The sequence below is a fragment of the Pieris napi genome (assembly GCF_905475465.1).
Source record: "Pieris napi chromosome W unlocalized genomic scaffold, ilPieNapi1.2 SUPER_W_unloc_3, whole genome shotgun sequence".
Taxonomy (NCBI): Eukaryota; Metazoa; Arthropoda; class Insecta; order Lepidoptera; family Pieridae; genus Pieris; species Pieris napi.
In genome coordinates this window covers 22,630-42,956 of record NW_025920862.1, presented here as the reverse complement: position 1 = coordinate 42,956, position 20,327 = coordinate 22,630, and the positions used below count along the sequence as shown (strand labels likewise).

The 20,327-nt window shown below is 29.0% G+C and overlaps 1 protein-coding gene across 1 annotated transcript; it reads left to right on the top strand.

The window, feature by feature from the left end:
• The first annotated feature begins 14,475 nt into the window (after window positions 1–14,475).
• On the top strand, window positions 14,476–15,688 carry LOC125062966 (cytochrome b-like). Its single transcript, XM_047669148.1, is given in 1 exon segment — window positions 14,476–15,688. A coding segment is annotated over 1 exon segment (828 nt). The 5' UTR covers window positions 14,476–14,532; the 3' UTR covers window positions 15,361–15,688.
• The last annotated feature ends 4,639 nt before the right edge of the window (window positions 15,689–20,327 follow it).

Sequence of the window (20,327 nt, the reverse complement as noted above, 5' to 3'; positions counted from 1 at the left end):
CTTTTAGATGTCTAGGCAATACAATTAAATCCTATGCCAGAACCCTTAATTTTATCTCAGCAGAGCATACCTATATTATAAAAATTTGCGATTTTTTTACTTATTTTAGAAAAAAAAAAAATTTGGGTCTAGACGTGGGAACTCCACGATTTTAATTAGATCTTTTAGATGTCTAGGCAATACAATTAAATCCTATGCCAGAACTCTTCACTTTTTCTCAGCAGAGCATACCTGTACGATGAAAATTGGCGATTTTTTCACTTATTTTGGAAAAATTCAAAAAAATCTTAACTTTTGGGTCTAGACGTGGGAACTCCACGGTTTTTATTAGATCTTTTAGATGTCTAGGTAAAACAATTGAATCCTATGCAAGAACTCTTCGCTTTCTCTCAGCAGAGCATACCTATATTTTAAAAATTTGCGATTTTTTTTCTTATTTTAGAAAAAAAAAAAAAACTTTTGGGTCTAGACGTGGGAACTCCACGGTTTTTATTAGATCTTTTAGATGTCTAGGCAATACAATTCAATCCTATGCCAGAACCCTTAATTTTTTCTCAGCAGAGCATACCTATATTATAAAAATTTGCTATTTTTTTACTTATTTTAGAAAAAAAAAAAAATTTGGGTCTAGACGTGGGAACTCCACGATTTTAATTAGATCTTTTAGGTGTCTAGGCAATACAATTAAATCCTATGCCAGAACTCTTCACTTTTTCTCAGCAGAGCATACCTGTACGATGAAAATTGGCGATTTTTTCACTTATTTTGGAAAAATTCAAAAAAATCTTAACTTCTGGGTCTAGCCATGGGAACTCCGCGGTTTCTATTAGATCTTTTAGATGTCTAGGCAATACAATTAAATCCTTTGCCAGAACTCTTCACTTTTCTCAGCAGAGCATACCTATATTTTAAAAATTTGCGATTTTTTTTCTTATTTTAGAAAAAAAAAAAAAAACTTTTGGGTCTAGACGTGGGAACTCCACGGTTTCAATTAGATCTTTTAGATGTCTAGGCAACACAAATAAATTCTATGCCAGAACTCTTTGCTTTCTCTCAGCAGAGCATACCTCTACGATGAAAATTGGCGATTTTTTCACTTATTTTAGAAAAATTCAAAAAAATCTTAACTTCTTGGTCTAGACATGGGAACTCCGCGGTTTCTATTAGATCTTTTAGATGTCTAGGCAATACAATTAAATCCTATGCCAGAACTCTTCGCTTTCTCTCAGCAGAGCATACCTCTACGATGAAAATTGGCGATTTTTTCACTTATTTTGGAAAAATTCAAAAAAATCTTAACTTCTGGGTCTAGACATGGGAACTCCACGGTTTTTATTAGATCTTTTAGATGTCTAGGCAATACAATTAAATCCTATGCCAGAACCCTTAATTTTATCTCAGCAGAGCATACCTATATTTTAAAAATTTGCGATTTTTTTTCTTATTTTAGAAAAAAAAAAAAAAAACTTTTGGGTATAGACATAGGAACTGCGAGGTTTCTATTAGATCTTTTAGATGTTTAGGCAAAAGAATTATAAATCCTATGCAAGATTTCTCGCTTTCTCTCAGCAGAGCATACCTATATTATAAAAATTTGCGATTTTTTTACTTATTTTAGAAAGAAAAAAAAAACTTTTTGTCTAGACGTCGGAACTCCACGGTTTCAATTAGATCTTTTAGAATTCTAGGCAACACAAATAAATTCTATGCCAGAACTCTTCGCTTTCTCTCAGCAGAGCATACCTCTACGATGAAAATTGGCGATTTTTTCACTTATTTTGGAAAAATTCAAAAAAATCTTAACTTCTGGGTCTAGACATGGGAACTCCACGGTTTTTATTAGATATTTTAGATGTCTAGGCAATACAATTAAATCCTATGCCAGAACCCTTAATTTTATCTCAGCAGAGCATACCTATATTATAAAAATTAGCGATTTTTTTACTTATTTTAGAAAAAAAAAAAAAAAACTTTTGGGTCTAGACGTGGGAACTCCACGGTTTCAATTAGATCTTTTAGATGTCTAGGCAACACAAATAAATTCTATGCCAGAACTCTTTGCTTTCTCTCAGCAGAGCATACCTCTACGATGAAAATTGGCGATTTTTTCACTTATTTTGGAAAAATTCAAAAAAATCTTAACTTCTGGGTCTAGACATGGGAACTCCGCGGTTTCTATTAGATCTTTTAGATGTCTAGGCAATACAATTAAATCCTATGCCAGAACTCTTCACTTTTTCTCAGCAGAGCATACCTATATTTTAAAATTTTGCGATTTTTTTTCTTATTTTAGAAAAAAAAAAAAAAAACTTTTGGGTCTAGACGTGGGAACTCCACGGTTTTTATTAGATCTTTTAGATGTCTAGGCAATACAATTGAATCATATGCAAGAACTCTTCGCTTTCTCTCAGCAGAGCATACCTCTATTATAAAAATTTGCTATTTTTTCACTAATTTCAGAAAAATAAAAAAAAAAAATTTACTTTTGGGTGTAGACATAGGAACAGCGTGGTTTCTATTAGATCTTTTAGATGTTTAGGCAAAAGAATTATAAATCCTATGCAAGAATTCTCGCTTTCTCTCAACAGAGCATACCTCTACGATGAAAATTGGCGATTTTTTTACTTATTTTAGAAAAAAAAAAAAAACTTTTGGGTCTAGACGTGGGAACTCCACGGTTTCAATTAGATCTTTTAGATGTCTAGGCAACACAAATAAATTCTATGCCAGAACTCTTTGCTTTCTCTCAGCAGAGCATACCTCTACGATGAAAATTGGCGATTTTTTCACTTATTTTGGAAAAATTCAAAAAAATCTTAACTTCTGGGTCTAGACATGGGAACTCCGCGGTTTCTATTAGATCTTTTAGATGTCTAGGCAATACAATTAAATTCTTTGCCAGAACTCTTCACTTTTCTCAGCAAAGCATACCTATATTTTAAAAATTTGCGATTTTTTTTCTTATTTTAGAAAAAAAAAAAAAAACTTTTGGGTCTAGACGTGGGAACTCCACGGTTTCAATTAGATCTTTTAGATGTCTAGGCAACACAAATAAATTCTATGCCAGAACTATTTGCTTTCTCTCAGCAGAGCATACCTATATTTTAAAAATTTGCGATTTTTTTACTTATTTTAGAAAAAAAAAAAAAACTTTTGGGTCTAGTCGTGGGAACTCCACGGTTTCAATTAGATCTTTTAGATGTCTAGGCAATACAATTAAATACTATGCCAGAACTCTTCACCTTTTCTCAGCAGAGCATACCTATATTTTAAAAATTTAAGATTTTTTTACTTATTTTAGAAAAAAAAAAAAACTTTTGGGTCTAGACGTGGGAACTCCACGGTTTTTATTAGATCTTTTAGATGTCTAGGCAAAACAATTGAATCCTATGCAAGAACTCTTCGCTTTCTCTCAGCAGAGCATACCTCTATTATAAAAATTGGCGATTTTTTCACTAATTTTAGAAAAATTAAAAAAAAAAATTAACTTTTGGGTATAGACATAGGAACAGCGTGGTTTCTATTAGATCTTTTAGATGTTTAGGCAAAAGAATTATAAATCCTATGCAAGAATTCTCGCTTTCTCTCAACAGAGTGATTAAAAATGCATTGACGTTGTACGTCTATAGCAAATGTCACTACGAAAAAATAAAACTAGTGTCAAATTAATTTTCTATTATGGTGGTCGTTTACATATTTAAGTTGTTTTATTTAGAAAATTAGTGTTTTAAGTATATTAAACACTAATTTTAATGGCGTTTTAGTAAGTGTAAAGTGAGTACTCGAATTCCTGTCTCTTTTACTCGTGGAAATCCTCCTCGTGGAGTCCTCACAGTACTTTGGTGAGTCCATTACTTCTTACTCATAGCTTATTAGCTTCCTTTACATATTTTTTTAATACATGCTGTTACACATTATGTATTATTTTGTAAGGTAAATTAAACTTAAGTTTGCATAATGAAACTATTATATTTTTATAAGGGTTAACATTGTTTTAGCTTCAACCCTTGCTTTGCAATTAAAGACTAATTATGGGTAATTAGTAGTTGGCAAAATACTATTTTTCAGTTTTACTTGATCATATCTTAGTTATACTATATAGTACTTTGTATGATGACTCTCGTTATTCATTGTCTCATTCTGCATCTAAATCACCTGTTTATTATAATACAAAATTGAGTTAGTATGACTTGCCTTGTGTTTACCTATGAGGTTTGTATCATTAAAACTAAAAGTTTTTAATAAAATTTATTCAATACATAATATTTTAGACATCATTAGAATGGTGTAAAATCATTCTTGTTATATTATGCTGTCTGGTAAAGATGTGAGAGAGAAGTACCTAAATTTGGGGTGCGGGGGGAGGGGGAGGGGGGGGGGGGGGGGTGTAGTAATCACCCCCCACAAATTTTGGGCTTAGGAAACCAAAAAAAAAAAAAATTTTTTTTTTTTTTTTTACAGTACTTAATCTGAAAATGATCGCAAGAAATCAGTGTCTGTACTAGACATATATTACAGACAGTATATAAAGCCAAGTTTTAAAAAAATGCTAATAAAATAACGCACATTCACGCAAAAATAAAAAACCTAAAAAGTAACGGCTTTTTAACTTATAATTTGCACTTGATCACTGTGAACACACACTGTTCTGGCAAAATCCAAATTCGAAATGGCCGATTGCGTTTATACTTTAAACAATGAATAGTAGAGAATAGAGATGTGAAAAATAATCTATTCTGTGAAAGTGAAAAAATCGATTATTTTAGTATTCGATTTTAATCCGATTTTAAATCCGATTTTGTTTTCGATTTTGAGTTTCAGTTGAACAGTTATTTAAAAAAAATATTAATATACGGTTAGTATATTAATATTTATATAACCTAACCAATCTAAATAATATTTATTTTTGTGGACAGCTCCGATCTAAATAGTAATTGTTTATTCAAGCCTCGGCTTCTCAGCGTCCTGGTCGCCTTCGGCGACCAAATATTCATATACTAACTCTAACCTAACCAATCTAAATAATATTTTTTTTGTGAACAGCTCCGATCTAAATAGTAATTGTTTATTCAAGCCTCGGCTTCTCGGCGTCCTGGTCGCCTTCGGCGACCAAATATTCATATACTAACTCTAACCTAACCAATCTAAATAATATTTGTTTTTGTGGACAGCTCCGATCTAAATAGTAATTGTTTATTCAAGCCTCGACTTCTCGGCGTCCTGGTCGCCTTCGGCGACCAAATATTCATATACTAACTCTAACCTAACCAATCTAAATAATATTTGTTTTTGTGGACAGCTCCGGCGCTACGGGAAATGCAGCCCCTCCACCCTTGCGTACCAAAGCACAGGCATTTTATTCAAGCCTCCGCAACCTCGGCTTTTTGGTCGCCTCTGGCGACCAGCCTCAGCCGCTACAGCTTTCATAATGCCTGTGCTTTGTTACAGCGGGTGGGGGCTGCTCTTCCTCCGCGCCTCCGATTATTTATATACACTCTAGGGGTAAGACAGACAAGACCACGTGGATAGTGGGGTGCTCTGATTCAGTTTTGGGTACTATTTGAATAATTTAACAGTTATTTAAAAAAAATATTAATATACGGTTAGTATATTAATATTTATATAACCTAACCAATCTAAATAATATTTATTTTTGTGGACAGCTCCGATCTAAATAGTAATTGTTTATTCAAGCCTCGGCTTCTCAGCGTCCTGGTCGCCTTCGGCGACCAAATATTCATATACTAACTCTAACCTAACCAATCTAAATAATATTTGTTTTTGTGGACAGCTCCGATCTAAATAGTAATTGTTTATTCAAGCCTCGACTTCTCGGCGTCCTGGTCGCCTTCGGCGACCAAATATTCATATACTAACTCTAACCTAACCAATCTAAATAATATTTGCTTTTGTGGACAGCTCCGGCGCTACGGGAAATGCAGCCCCTCCACCCTTGCGTACCAAAGCACAGGCATTTTATTCAAGCCTCCGCAACCTCGGCTTTTTGGTCGCCTCTGGCGACCAGCCTCAGCCGCTACAGCTTTCATAATGCCTGTGCTTTGTTACAGCGGGTGGGGGCTGCTCTTCCTCCGCGCCTCCGATTATTTATATACACTCTAGGGGTAAGACAGACAAGACCACGTGGATAGTGGGGTGCTCTGATTCGGTTTTGGGTACTATTTGAATAATTTAATAATTTTCGGAACCATACATTAATTAAAACATGAAGTTAATGTAATGTATGTACATTTGACAAGTAATGCTTAAATTAGGTTCAACTATAAAATTAACAAATGAGGAAATAATCGATTCGATTAGGTTCAACTTTAAAAATAACAAATGAGAAAATAATCGATCCAATTAATTTACCGAAAATGTCACATCACTTATAACCAATAGAAAACGACAATGACACATCACTCATAACCAATAGAAATCGAGAATGTCACATCTCTTATAACCAATAGAAAAGTAGTTAGATAATGGCGGATTGTTTATAATTTCAATACAATTGACAAAAGTTAAAAAAAAATTTTTAAAATACTTTGACGCTTATCCTAAAGCTAAAATCACTTGGAGGTGTTCCAATCAAGGGTCCCCGAGACTCCTGCATAATCAGTATCATCAAATTCCAACGCATGGATATCAACCCCAACCCTAGACGTGTATTATCATTAACAAGACGTGTATTATCACTTTGATGCTAATATTTTTCTTTACTTTTCTCCCTAGTATTGAGGCTAGCAGGAACCCTAGCTGTAGAGCGGGACACAGGCCTTGTGCCATCAGACTCTTCTCCGATTGATGCAATGTGTGAAGTTACGGGTGGTAAGTGGATGGAAAAATATTAAATTAGTCACTTTATAATTAAATCAGTTTTATAACTTTTAAATACAATTACTTACATTTCATTTATTATTACATTTTATACATATTAACATAAACAAAATAGGTGACTAAGCTCAACCTTACATTTCCAAATATTTATTTCTAATAATAGATGGAAAAGATGCTAGAAAATGGGTGCAATAGATGGAACAATTGCCAAGAAATGGTATTTTTTTTAAATCATATAATTTTTTTGCTAGATTAATGCTTCTCTAGATATAGAGTTGATGATTATTACTATCCCATTAGTATAATCATCAAAGTTTTTTTACCATAATTGACAGAACATCAAAGAAGAATTATTTGTAGTGATTGAATGTGACTAATTAAGAATGACAGTAAATATAAAACATACTGAAATTTCTAACAATAGGTACTGTAGTGAGGACAAATATCTTAGTATACGTGTCATACATACATAATATAGCCCAACTATACAAAGATTTAATCAAAATATCATATCAATAAATGTATACATACATCTCACAAAGTAAGTCAAAATAGCAGTTTTAGCTTATATATTCCCGTGCACAAATGGAATTGTATTCAATGTGTGCGCATTTAATATTAGCTCAAAAGGTGAAGGAAAGCTCCTTGCCTGAGACCAAAAAAGTTGACAGAATTTGGAGGAAGGAAGCTGATCAACTATTTGCATATTAGATTGACAAATGGTAATTAGCATTTTATTAGATAAAAGTTTCTAAGGCACAAAAATAACAATAATAGTAAAACTTTAGAGGTGTCAAGAGACACCCGGATGGAACGAAATTCCTTTTGATTAATTTATATGTTAATTGGTATCATAACAGTATGATAGATTTTCTCGACACCAATCTTACAACGAAAAAAAAAAAAAAACATGACGAGGTGTTCGTTGTACAGTGTAGTGTTTCTGTTGTAAGCAATAAATTTTATAGTGAATGTGTGCTTAGTTAGTGTGATGTTTTTTGGTCTTTTATTGTTTTAATAAGTTCAAATTTGGGTATTGTTTTAGATTTGGCGCTAGAGGGGGAAAAAATCGAATTTTATAGAAAATGGGGGGGGGGTTTATGAGGGAAACTATGGGCTCTATCGAATTCACCTCGCCGAGTTGGTTTAGATAAGCCCAAGCTCGGTGGGTTTCAGACAAAAAATTTAAAGTTGAAAAATTTTATGAAATTGGGGCTGGTAATCCACCCTACCTGATTTTTCTATGAAGGATCGCTCGCTTGATATTCTTCGGAGGGTGCGGATGTTTGGTGTTTTCTGTTAGCCCTCGTCGACGTCTTGCCAGTGGAGATGGAGTTTCAGCTGTTCCAGCAGGTCGCCTGGTGACTTGGTGTCCAGTTGGGCAGGTGAATATGTGTGCTGTGCGATTTATAATTGATCCGATGGAATCTTGAGCGGGCTGTAAGATAATAGTGGTTTCCGATTTTTGAGAGGTGTGGATCCCCTGGAAACCCTGGGTTCCAGGCTATTTCTGGTTGTGGCTCCTAAGTTGTTGGGCGAATGTTACCGATCCTGGTGTCAGTCGATAGCTTATTTTTTGTACTTTGTCCTTGTAATAACTTTGAGTTGGTGCTGTAATGTTTGGGGGTGGTTAACACCCAAAAACCAGAGATTTGGCGCTAGAGGGGGAAAAAAATCGTATTTTATAGAAAATGGAGGGGGTTTATGAGGGAAACTATGGGCTCTATCGAATTCGCCTCGCCGAGTTGGTTTAGATAAGCCCAAGCTCGGTGGGTTTCAGACAAAAAATTAAAAGTTGAAAAATTTTATGAAATTGGGGCTGGTAATCCACCCTACCTGATTTTTCTATGAAGGATCGCTCGCTTGATATTCTTCGGAGGGTGCGGATGTTTGGTGTTTTCTGTTAGCCCTCGTCAATGTCTTGCCAGTGGAGATGGAGTTTGAGCTGTTCCAGCAGGTCGCCTGGTGACTTGGTGTCCAGTTTGGCAGGTAAATATGTGTGCTGTGCGATTTGTAATTGATCCGATGGAATCTTGAGCGGGCTGTAAGATGATAGTGGTTTCCGATTTTTGAGAGGTGTGGATCCCCTGGAAACCCTGGGTTCCAGGCTATTTCTGGTCGTGGCTCCTAAGTTGTTGGGCGAATGTTACCGATCCTGGTGTCAGTCGATAGCTTATTTTTTGTACTTTGTCCTTGTAATAACTTTGAGTTGGTGCTGTAATGTTTGGGGTTGGTTAACACCCAAAAACCAGAGATTTGGCGCTAGAGGGGGAAAAAATCGTATTTTATAGAAAATAGGGGGGTTTATGAGGGAAACTATAGGCTCTCTCGCGCCCTCCTTTTTTCCCCCTCTAGCGCCAAATCTAACCTCCCATCCCTACCCCCTCGAGTTGGGTATCATTAAACTCGTCTTTAATAGGCGAACACACCAGTATATAGACAACTGCATTCCAGCCCCCCCCCCACCTTATACCAGCAAAATGTTATCCCGAACCACACCCAAAGTGATTCCACCAACTAGCAAAGCCTCCACTACCTCTACGTCCTCAACACCAGCTAGACGGACCTTAGTAGAGATCTTGAGCCCGGCCTTCACTCGCGAAAAACGCCCAACTGAGTCGGCTCACATGGAGATGGCCAAAGAATATAGGCAGACAGGCTTACAAGCTCTCGCTGCCTCCCGCAACTTAAAAGGGGAACTAAAAACCGCAATCACAGAGGCAATCGAAGGCCTCTTCGGAGTCGTCGGCCTCATTGACCTCTCAACTACCACCTGCCCCAACCCTCCCGCCCCCGCACAGCACACACCACAGGCTACCAAAGCCACGATTACACCTCCAACGACTACACCGTCAACCGATACACATATACACTCCACACAACTACTACAAAAACTCGAGGCCCACTCTCGGCTACTCGATGAATCTAATAAGGCCTTGCAGGAACACACCAGGGTCCTTAAGGCATCTAATAAACCCGTACCGACGGAATTACAGCCAGCGGCGTCGGACTCGCAAAAGATTTATCAATCCTATGCTACGGCCGCCGCCGCCCCCAAACCCCCTGCAGGCCTTTCCATCGTAGTGTCCGGAGAGGGTCTCGACACAGCAGAACAGATACTTACACAAATTTGTAGATCAGTCAATTTCAGAGAGGGCGGATACGCCCCTCTAGAGGTTAGCGGGGTGACTAAACACAAGATGAAACTCGTTTTCGAAAAAGAAGAGCATAAACTACACACACTTACACGACTACAAAAAACACAAAAATAAACACTCAAGAGGAAAAGCGCATAGACCCCATGATAATACTAAAAGGCATAAATAAAACAATACTCGAATTTGAACTTATTAAAACAATAAAAGACCAAAACACACATTCACTATAAAACTAAGCACACATTCACTATAAAATGTATTGCTAACAAAATAAAACACTACACTGTACAACGTGGTACTAAACACAACACCCTCTGCCTGGAAGGCGTTCGCCGACCTAGGCAGAATAAACATAGGCATGCAACGCGTCCACAGCGACAACTTCTCACCATTTAGGCAGTGTCAAAACTGCCTAAATTTCGGACACACAAAGAGCCGCTGCCCTACGACCACGCCAACATCCGCCAAGTGCTCCGCCCACCACCCTACTGCGGAGTGCAAGGCCGAAGTACACAACTGCACCAACTGCGCCGAACACAACAAACAATTCAACACCAACACTGGCACCCTACACCGCGCCGACTCAAACAAGTGCCCCAAAGTCACAGCCATGCGTGCCCGCGTTGAGGCAAAAATTAACTACATTTAAAACATACACAAAACACTAATTTCACATTAAACAACACAATTACACACTGAATCAAACACTCACATTAACAGCGACCTCAACGCGCAGCACTTGCACTGGGGCAAAGCTTCCAAAGATATTTTATATTTTACACTCACACTTAATAATTAATCTGCAAGTAATCCACCCTCACCCGTACAAAAATGTATAAAGTTACCTCTATTCATCTATTACCTTTTACACTTTTTACAATTATAATACCCACTATTTAATATTTAACTTCGATTCAATTACTAAATACTACTAACCTATGTTAGACTTTAATCTCAAATTTATTCCTTTTTTTTTTTTTTTACTTTGTATTTTTATTTTACTATAATTTTACTTACTTACTTCACTGTAAGATAACATTTTTAATCTCGTTTGTGTAACTAGTTACGGATTATTCTATTACTAGGTTTAATATATACAAACACAATTCACTATAGATGATCCCTGTTTAAAGTTTAACCTTATATCAACTGTATATGTAAATGTAAAACTTTCCTATGTTTAATATTGTAAAAATTTTCTCTGTGTAATATTAAATGTTGGTGTTAAAAAGCGGGCGGCTGAGGGTCGGTTATTGTATCTAATAGCAGAGCCGACCCTCAAGAACCTACCCGTGTCCAACTCTAAACGCTTGCATAATTATAAGCACAATTAATTATAGCTCATCCTTGTTTAAATTCAGCTTTATATCAACTGTATATGTAAACGTAAAACTTTCCTATGTTTAATAATGTAAAGCTTTTCTCTGTGTAATATTAAATGTTGGTGTTAAGAAGCGGGCTTAAACCGGGCGGCTGAGGGTCGGTTATTGTATCTAATAGCAGAACCGACCCTCAACAACCTACCCATGTCCAACTTTAAACACCCGCATAGTTATTTATAAGCACAATCACTAAAGCCTATCTCTGTTTAACCCTGGAAAGATAGTCTGCGTAAAATTTACGCATGCGTTTTCGAATAATTGCTGTATCTTTCTAATTAGCGCGAATCCATAGCTGTGCGTTTAGGACATCTCATTCGTCGTTGGGAGCTGCCGCGTGACGTAAGTGTTAATAAGGTAAGTGCCACCGATTTTGAAATATAACGACCGCGTGAGTCAAAATTACGCATGATTATCTTTATCGTGACTTTTATGATTTTGGCTTATATGACAGTTTTAGTACTGTTTTAATACTTTATATCATAACTAATATTATAATTTCATTTCTAAAGATATTGAGGCAAATATATATCACAATGGGGAGTATCAATTTCAACGAACACGAAATCCTGGCCGCTCTTATGCAAAGTGATGACGAGCTTCCGTGTGAGGACACCGACAGTGAAGTAGCGGACCACGTTTAAAGTTTTCTTTTTTTTTAAGTAAAAATAAAAGGAGTTTAAAAAATTATCTGCAGTATTAATTATTCTAATATATGTGTATATATAATAACATACAATTCATTAAAATAAACTATTAAACCTAGACCTACAACTAATTCAAATTCTTGCGTAAATTTTACGCATGATTATCTTTTCCGTATTACAAAATATGATTATCTTTCTAGGGTTAAATTTAGTTTTATATCAACTGTTTTATATTACCTAACGATGATGTATAGGTTAAACTTTTTTCTCTATTCAATACAAGTGTTGGTATTAAGAAGCGGACTTAAATTGGGCGGCTGAGGGAAGGTTATTGTATCTAATAGCTGAACCGACCCTCAACAACTTACCCGCGCTCAATTCTTAATACCTGCATAATTATAAACACAATTTATTATTTGAATTATTATAGAACCACTTTTACATCTACTACTTCGTAGTAAAACATTCTACTGTTTAAGCACAAATAATTTGTAAAAAATTTACTTTCACTTTATATACATAATTACTAGTTTTAAGACGCGGACTCTGTTCAGGTGGTTGAGGGAAAAGACTACAAAAACTTTAAACTTCGAGTTCCTAAACGTTCATAATTAATATTAGAAAGACAAAATATACCAGATGAACATAAACCATGACCAATTATTAAAATATAAGAACCGTAAATCCCTCAATAATTTAAAGTTATAATCCCCCCAATTACTATCCCTATATGAGCAACTGAAGAATAAGCAATTAAAGATTTTATATCTACTTGACAAAAACATTTTAAACTAACAAATACTCCACCAAGTAGTCTAATAACAACTCAAATTCACCCAATTTTTATAGTCAACCCCTGAAAAATAATTATAATACGTAATAAACCATATCCTCCTAATTTTAATATAACTCCAGCTAAAATCATAGAACCTGAAATAGGGGCCTCAACATGAGCCTTAGGAAGTCATAAATGAACAAAATATATAGGTATCTTAACAAAAAAAGCCAAAATTATTGATAAATATAAAATTAAAGAAGTATTTTGATAAAATTTATATATATAAATAATTATTGTATTTATTTCATTAAAAATAAAAAATAAACTTATCATTAAAGGTAAAGATACAAATAAAGTATAAAATAATAAATATAAACCTGCTTGAATACGTTCAGGCTGATAACCTCACCCTAAAATTAAAATTAAAGTAGGAATTAAACTTCCCTCAAAAAATAAATAAAATATTAAAATATTTATTGAACTAAAAGTTAAATATAATATAATTAATAAAAATAAAATATTTATTAAAAATAAATTTAAATAATATTTTGTCTTAAATAAATTTTCTCTAGCTATAATTATTAAAGAACAAATTCAAATTCTCAATAAAATTAAACCAAAAGAAATTATATCACATCCTAATATATAACTTAAATTACAAAAATTTATTAAATTTATACTAACAATTATAAATAAAAATATAAAAATAAATAATATTATCTGAACCAATCAAAATATATTTTTTAAAAAACATAAAGGTATTATAAAACAAATATATAATAAAAATTTTATCATAATAAATTATAACTTTGGAAATAATCATTTCCAAAAGTACGAATTATAGAAACTAAAATCGATAAACCTAAAGCCCCCTCACAAACAGAAAAAACTAAAAAAACTATTAATATATATATATCATAATTTATTATTAAAAAATAATATATTATTAAAAAATAAATTCTTAAAACAATAAATTCTAAACTTAATAAAACAATTAATAAATGTTTATGCTTTCTTACAAAAATTATATTACCAATAAAAAATATAATTAAAATAACTAATTTTATCATTTGTGTTTTTATAGTTTAAAAAAAAACATTGGTCTTGTAAACCAAAAATAATGTAAAATTTAAAAACTTCAAAGAAAAGAATTATTTCTCATCAATAATCTCCAAAATTATTATTTTTATTAAACTATTCTTTGATATTTTATTTTTTATATTAACAATAATAATTTTTATCTCTTTTATTATAATATTTTCAACTCATCCATTAAGAATAGGTTTAATAATCCTTTTCCAAACTTTATTACTTTCATTAATCTTAGGTATATATATTAATACTTATTGATTTTCTTATATTCTTTTTCTAATTTTTCTTGGAGGTTTATTAGTTTTATTCATCTATGTATCAAGAATTGCATCTAATGAAATAATAAACTTTTCATTAAAAATAAAATCATTTTTTATATTAATAATTTTTACAATAATAATTCTTTTTATTTTAAAAATAAAAAATTATCTCAATTTTATAGATAATTTCATTAATGATGAAATAAATAGAATAAATAATTACTTTATATTCTTTAATGAAAATAAAATTAAACTATCAAAATTATATAATTCCCAAACTTTTTTAATAATTATAATAATTATTATTTACCTATTTATTACTTTAATTGCAGTTATTAAAATTACTAATATTTTTTTTGGGCCATTACGATCTTTCAACTAATGATAAAAAAATTTTTACCTATACGAAAAACTCACCCATTATTAAAAATTATAAATAATTCTTTAATTGATTTACCCTCACCATCTAATATTTCAATTTGATGAAATTTTGGATCATTATTAGCTTTATGTCTAATTACCCAAATTTTAACTGGGCTATTTTTAACAATATACTATTATGCTAATATTGAATTAGCTTTTTACAGAGTAAACTATATTTGCCGAAATGTTAATTATGGATGATTAATTCGAACCTTACATGCAAATGGAGCTTCTTTTTTTTTTATTTGTATTTATATCCATATTGGTCGAGGAATTTATTACGAATCATTCAATTTTATTTATACTTGAATAGTAGGAATTATTATTTTATTTTTATTAATAATAACAGCATTTATAGGTTATGTTCTACCATGAGGTCAAATATCTTTTTGAGGAGCTACAGTAATTACAAATCTTTTATCAGCTATCCCATATTTAGGAAATACGCTATTAAATTGAATTTGAGGAGGATTTGCTGTTGATAACCCTACTTTAACTCGATTTTATACTTTCCACTTTCTTATACCATTTATTATTCTAGCAATAACAATAATCCATTTATTATTTTTACACCAAACAGGTTCAAATAACCCATTAGGAACAAATAGAAATTTAGATAAAATTCCTTTTCACCCTTATTTTACTTTTAAGGATTTAATTGGATTTATCATTATAATATTTATTTTAATTTTATTAACATTAACAAATCCTAATATACTAGGTGATCCAGATAATTTTATCCCTGCTAATCCTTTAGTTACTCCAGTACATATTCAACCAGAATGATATTTTTTATTTGCTTACGCAATTTTACGGTCAATTCCAAATAAACTTGGAGGTGTAATTGCTCTTTTAATATCAATTTTAATTATTGCAATTCTCCCATTTACATTTAATAAAAAAATACAAGGAATTCAATTTTATCCTTTAAATCAAATCATTTTTTGATCTATAATTATAACTATTATCTTATTAACATGAATTGGAGCACGACCAGTAGAAACTCCTTATATTTTAACAGGACAAATTTTAACAATTATTTATTTTTCATACTATATTATCAACCCAATTATTAATAAAATATGAGATAAAATAATTTTTTACAATTAATTAATTAATGAGCTTGTAAAAGCATTTGTTTTGAAAACTTAAGAAAGAATTATTATTCTATTAATTTATACTAAAAATATTTATTAAATAATAAATATTTTTAAACCTAAATATAAAATTATTATATTTAAAGAAATAGGTAAATAAACCTTTCAACATAAATATATTAATTTATCATAACGATAACGAGGTAATGTACCACGAACTCAAATAAATAAAAAAGAAATAAATCTTAACTTTAAATAAAATTCTAAACTTAATCTATACCCACCTATATAAAGTAAAACAAATATTATTCTTATAAATAAAATTCTTGAATACTCTGCCAAAAAAATTAAAGCAAATCCTCCTCTTCTATATTCAACATTAAACCCTGAAACTAATTCTCTTTCACCTTCAGCAAAATCAAAAGGAGTTCGATTAGTTTCAGCTAATATTGAAGAAAATATACATAAAGATAAAGGAAACATTAAAAATAAAAATCAAATATTTTCTTGAAAAATATTTAAACTTAATAAATTAAAATCTATAATTAAAATTAAAGAAGACCCAAAAATTAAAGCTAATCTAACTTCATAAGAAATAGTTTGAGCAACTGCACGTAAACCTCCTAATATTGAATAATTAGAATTTGAAGACCAACCAGCAATTAATAAAATGTAAACTCCTACTCTTGTACAACAAAAAAAAAATAAAACCCCTAAATTAAATATAATAATATTAAATGAATAAGGAATTAATATCCAAATAATTAAAGATAAAAAAAAACCAATAACAGGAGAATAATAATAATACAAATAATTAGAATAATTTAAATAAGTTTGCTCCTTTCTAAATAATTTAATTCCATCAGAAAAAGGTTGTAAAATTCCTATAAACCCAATTTTATTTGGACCTTTTCGAATTTGAATATAACCTAAAACTTTTCGTTCTAATAATGTTAAAAAAGCAACACCCACTAAAACCCCAATAAATAAAATTATTAAACCTAAAATAATACTAAATTTTTCAATTATTATCACTACTACTTATATAAATAATTATATATTTATGATTTCTAAAACCATTACATTTTTCTGCCAAAATAGCAAAAAAATTAATAATATTCCTTATTAAAAAATTATTTTCAATAATTGATCCTTTCGTACTAAATTATTAAATTTTTATAAAGATAGAAACCAACCTGGCTCACACCGGTTTGAACTCAGATCATGTAAGATTTTAATGATCGAACAGATCAAAATTTTAAACTTTTGCATCTAAATTTTATCTTAATCCAACATCGAGGTCGCAAACTTTTTTTCTTATAAGAACTAAAAAAAAAAATTACGCTGTTATCCCTAAGGTAATTTAATCTTTTAATCATAAATTATGGATCAAAATTTCATATATTAATGTAAAATTTTTAAAAAAAGTTTATTAAATTTTTCTATCACCCCAATAAAATACTTAAAAAAATATTAAATAAAAATTTTATACAAAATTAATATAATTTTAAATATAAAACTCTATAGGGTCTTCTCGTCTTTTAAATAAATTTTAGCTTTTTAACTAAAAAATTAAATTCTATTTTTAATAAAGAGACAGTTTATATTTCATCAAATCATTCATACAAGTCTTCAATTAAAAGACTAATGATTATGCTACCTTTGTACAGTCAATATACTGCAGCCCTTTAAAATAATTCAGTGGGCAGATTAGACTTTAAATTATTTTCAAAAAGACATGTTTTTGATAAACAAGTGAATATAAATTTTTGCCGAATTCCTTTTTATTAATTTAAATAATTTTTATTTTATTTATAAATTATATACTAATTTTATCATTATATCTATTTTTATTAAATTAAAAAATATTTTTTTTATAAAAATTTAAATTAAAATAAAATTTTAATTAAATGAAATTATTGATAATAAACTATAATTTATAAAAAATATAAATTTTAAAAATTTCAATTTTTTTTTACTTTTATTATAAAAATCTAATTTAAAGCTTATCCCCTAAAATATAAAATTAAATTTTAAAAATAATTAATTAATTAATTATTTTTAAAATTTATTTAAAATTAAACTTTTTTCTAAAAAAATTAGATATCATTAAAAACGATTAACTTTTCATTTCCAATTAATTATTAAAAATAATTATGCAATATTAACTTTTTTAATTAATTAACTCTTTAAATTTCGAAATAAATTTACCCAATTTTTTTTTTTAAAAAACTCTGATACACAAGATACAATAAATAAAATTTACTTTTAAATAAATTTTTATTTCAATATTTTCAATTTTTCTTTCACAATACTATTTCACTATAAATTTTAAAATTTTTTCTATAAAAATACTTTAACCCCCATTAAATATATTATATTAAAATTTTTTTTCATATTTATTATTTATTAAATTAACCCCTCAAACTAATTATAATTATAATTTCTTTTCAATGTAAATGAAATACTTTAACAAGCTCTAATTTGTTCTTTCTAGGAACACTTTCCAGTACCCCTACTTTGTTACGACTTATTTCAATTTTTAAATGAAAGTGACGGGCAATATGTACATATTTCAATTATTAATCATTTTAAAAAATTATTTAAAATTACATTTAAATCCACTTTTAATTAACTATTTCAAAATTAATATCCATTTATATATTTATATTGTAATCCATCTTATATTTTAATTATTATCTACATCTTGATCTGAATTAATTTTATTATTAAAATTTTAAAATATTATTTTTATTTAAAAATATTTTTTTAACAACGATATATAAAATTATAAATTAAATATGATTATTCGTGGATTATCAATTACTAGACAGATTCCTCTAAATGAACTAAAATACCGCCAAATTATTTAAGTTTCAATAAATAATTATATACTATTTTAGTAATTTATTTTAATTTTTTATAATAGGGTATCTAATCCTAGTTTTTTATAAAATTTTTAAATTCATAATTTTAATTTAAATTTAATTAAAATTAAAATTTCACTTAATAATTTTTTTTTTAATTTAATTTATTATTATTTATTTTTACTAATAAAATTTATTTAAATTTTTGTATAACCGCAACTGCTGGCACAAAATTTGTTATTTAAATATAAATATTACTAAATCTTAATTTCTTAAATTTTTAATTTTAATTACTATGAAATTTATTATCAAATTATTTAAATTTAATAAAATTAACACTAAAATTTATATGTAAATTAAACTTAAAATAAATTTTTTAAATCATAAATTTTTATCTATTTTTTTATATTTATACATAGATTTTTTTTTTTTTTTTTTTACATTAAATATTTACATTTATATTAAATTTTATATAATTCTTTATTTTTTTTCTTCTAATATGTATATAAATACAAATTCACTATCATACACAGAATAATAAGAATAAATAAAAAAAATTATAAATATAATATTTATTTTTTTAACAATTTATTATATAAAAATAATAATAATATATTTAAATATTTAATTTATTATTTTATTTATTATAAATTAAATGTTTAATATACATATATATATATATATAAATAAATACATGTATGCGTACATACATATGTATATATATATATATATATAATTAATTAACCTTTATTTAATTTTTAAACCTTTCCCAATAATTTTTATATATAAAAAAAATTAAGAATAAGCTAAATTAAGCTATTGGGCTCATACCTCAAATATAAAGATATACTTTTTCTTAAATAAAGTGCCTGATAAAAGGATTATTCTGATAGGATAAATTATGTAATTTTTTACCTTTATTATATTTTTTAGAATTAAACTAAACCTAATAATATCAAAAATTATTGTGCATCTTACACTAAAATATATTTAAATAAATAGAACTTAAATTTCTTTTAAATTTTTTTTATTTTAAATTTATTTTTATGTAAATTCTAATAAAATATTTTTTATTTTTATTTTATTTTTTAGAACTTTAATTTCTATTTCATCTAATTCATGATTAGGATGTTGAATAGGACTAGAAATTAATTTGTTAAGATTTATCCCCCTAATTTCTAATACAAAAAATTTATTAAATACAGAAGCAGCATTAAAATATTTTCTTACCCAATCAATTGCTTCAATTAATTTTCTATTTTCTATTCTTTTAAAAATAATTTTATTCAAAAATTTTGAAATAAATAATTTTCTTTCAATTATAATTAATTCTTCTTTACTAATAAAAATAGGGTCTGCTCCATTTTATTTTTGATTTCCTAATATTATAGAAGGACTTTCTTGAATAAATTGCTTTATTTTAATAACATGACAAAAAATTTCCCCTATAATTCTCCTTTCTTATTACATAAATAATAATTTTATTATAATTATTATAATGTTAAATGCAATAATTGGTGCTATTAGTGGTTTTAATCAAACTTCAATTCGAAAATTAATAGCTTTTTCCTCAATTAATAATTTAGCATGATTAATAGCTAGAATAATAATTAGAGAAAATATTTGATTAATATATTTTTTTTTATATTCATTTTTAAATTTAATTTTATGTTTTATATTTTCAATATTAAATATTTTTTATATCAATCAAATTATAAATTTTAATTTAATTACAATTATTAAAATATCTTTAATAATTAATTTTTTTTCTTTAGGAGGTTTACCTCCA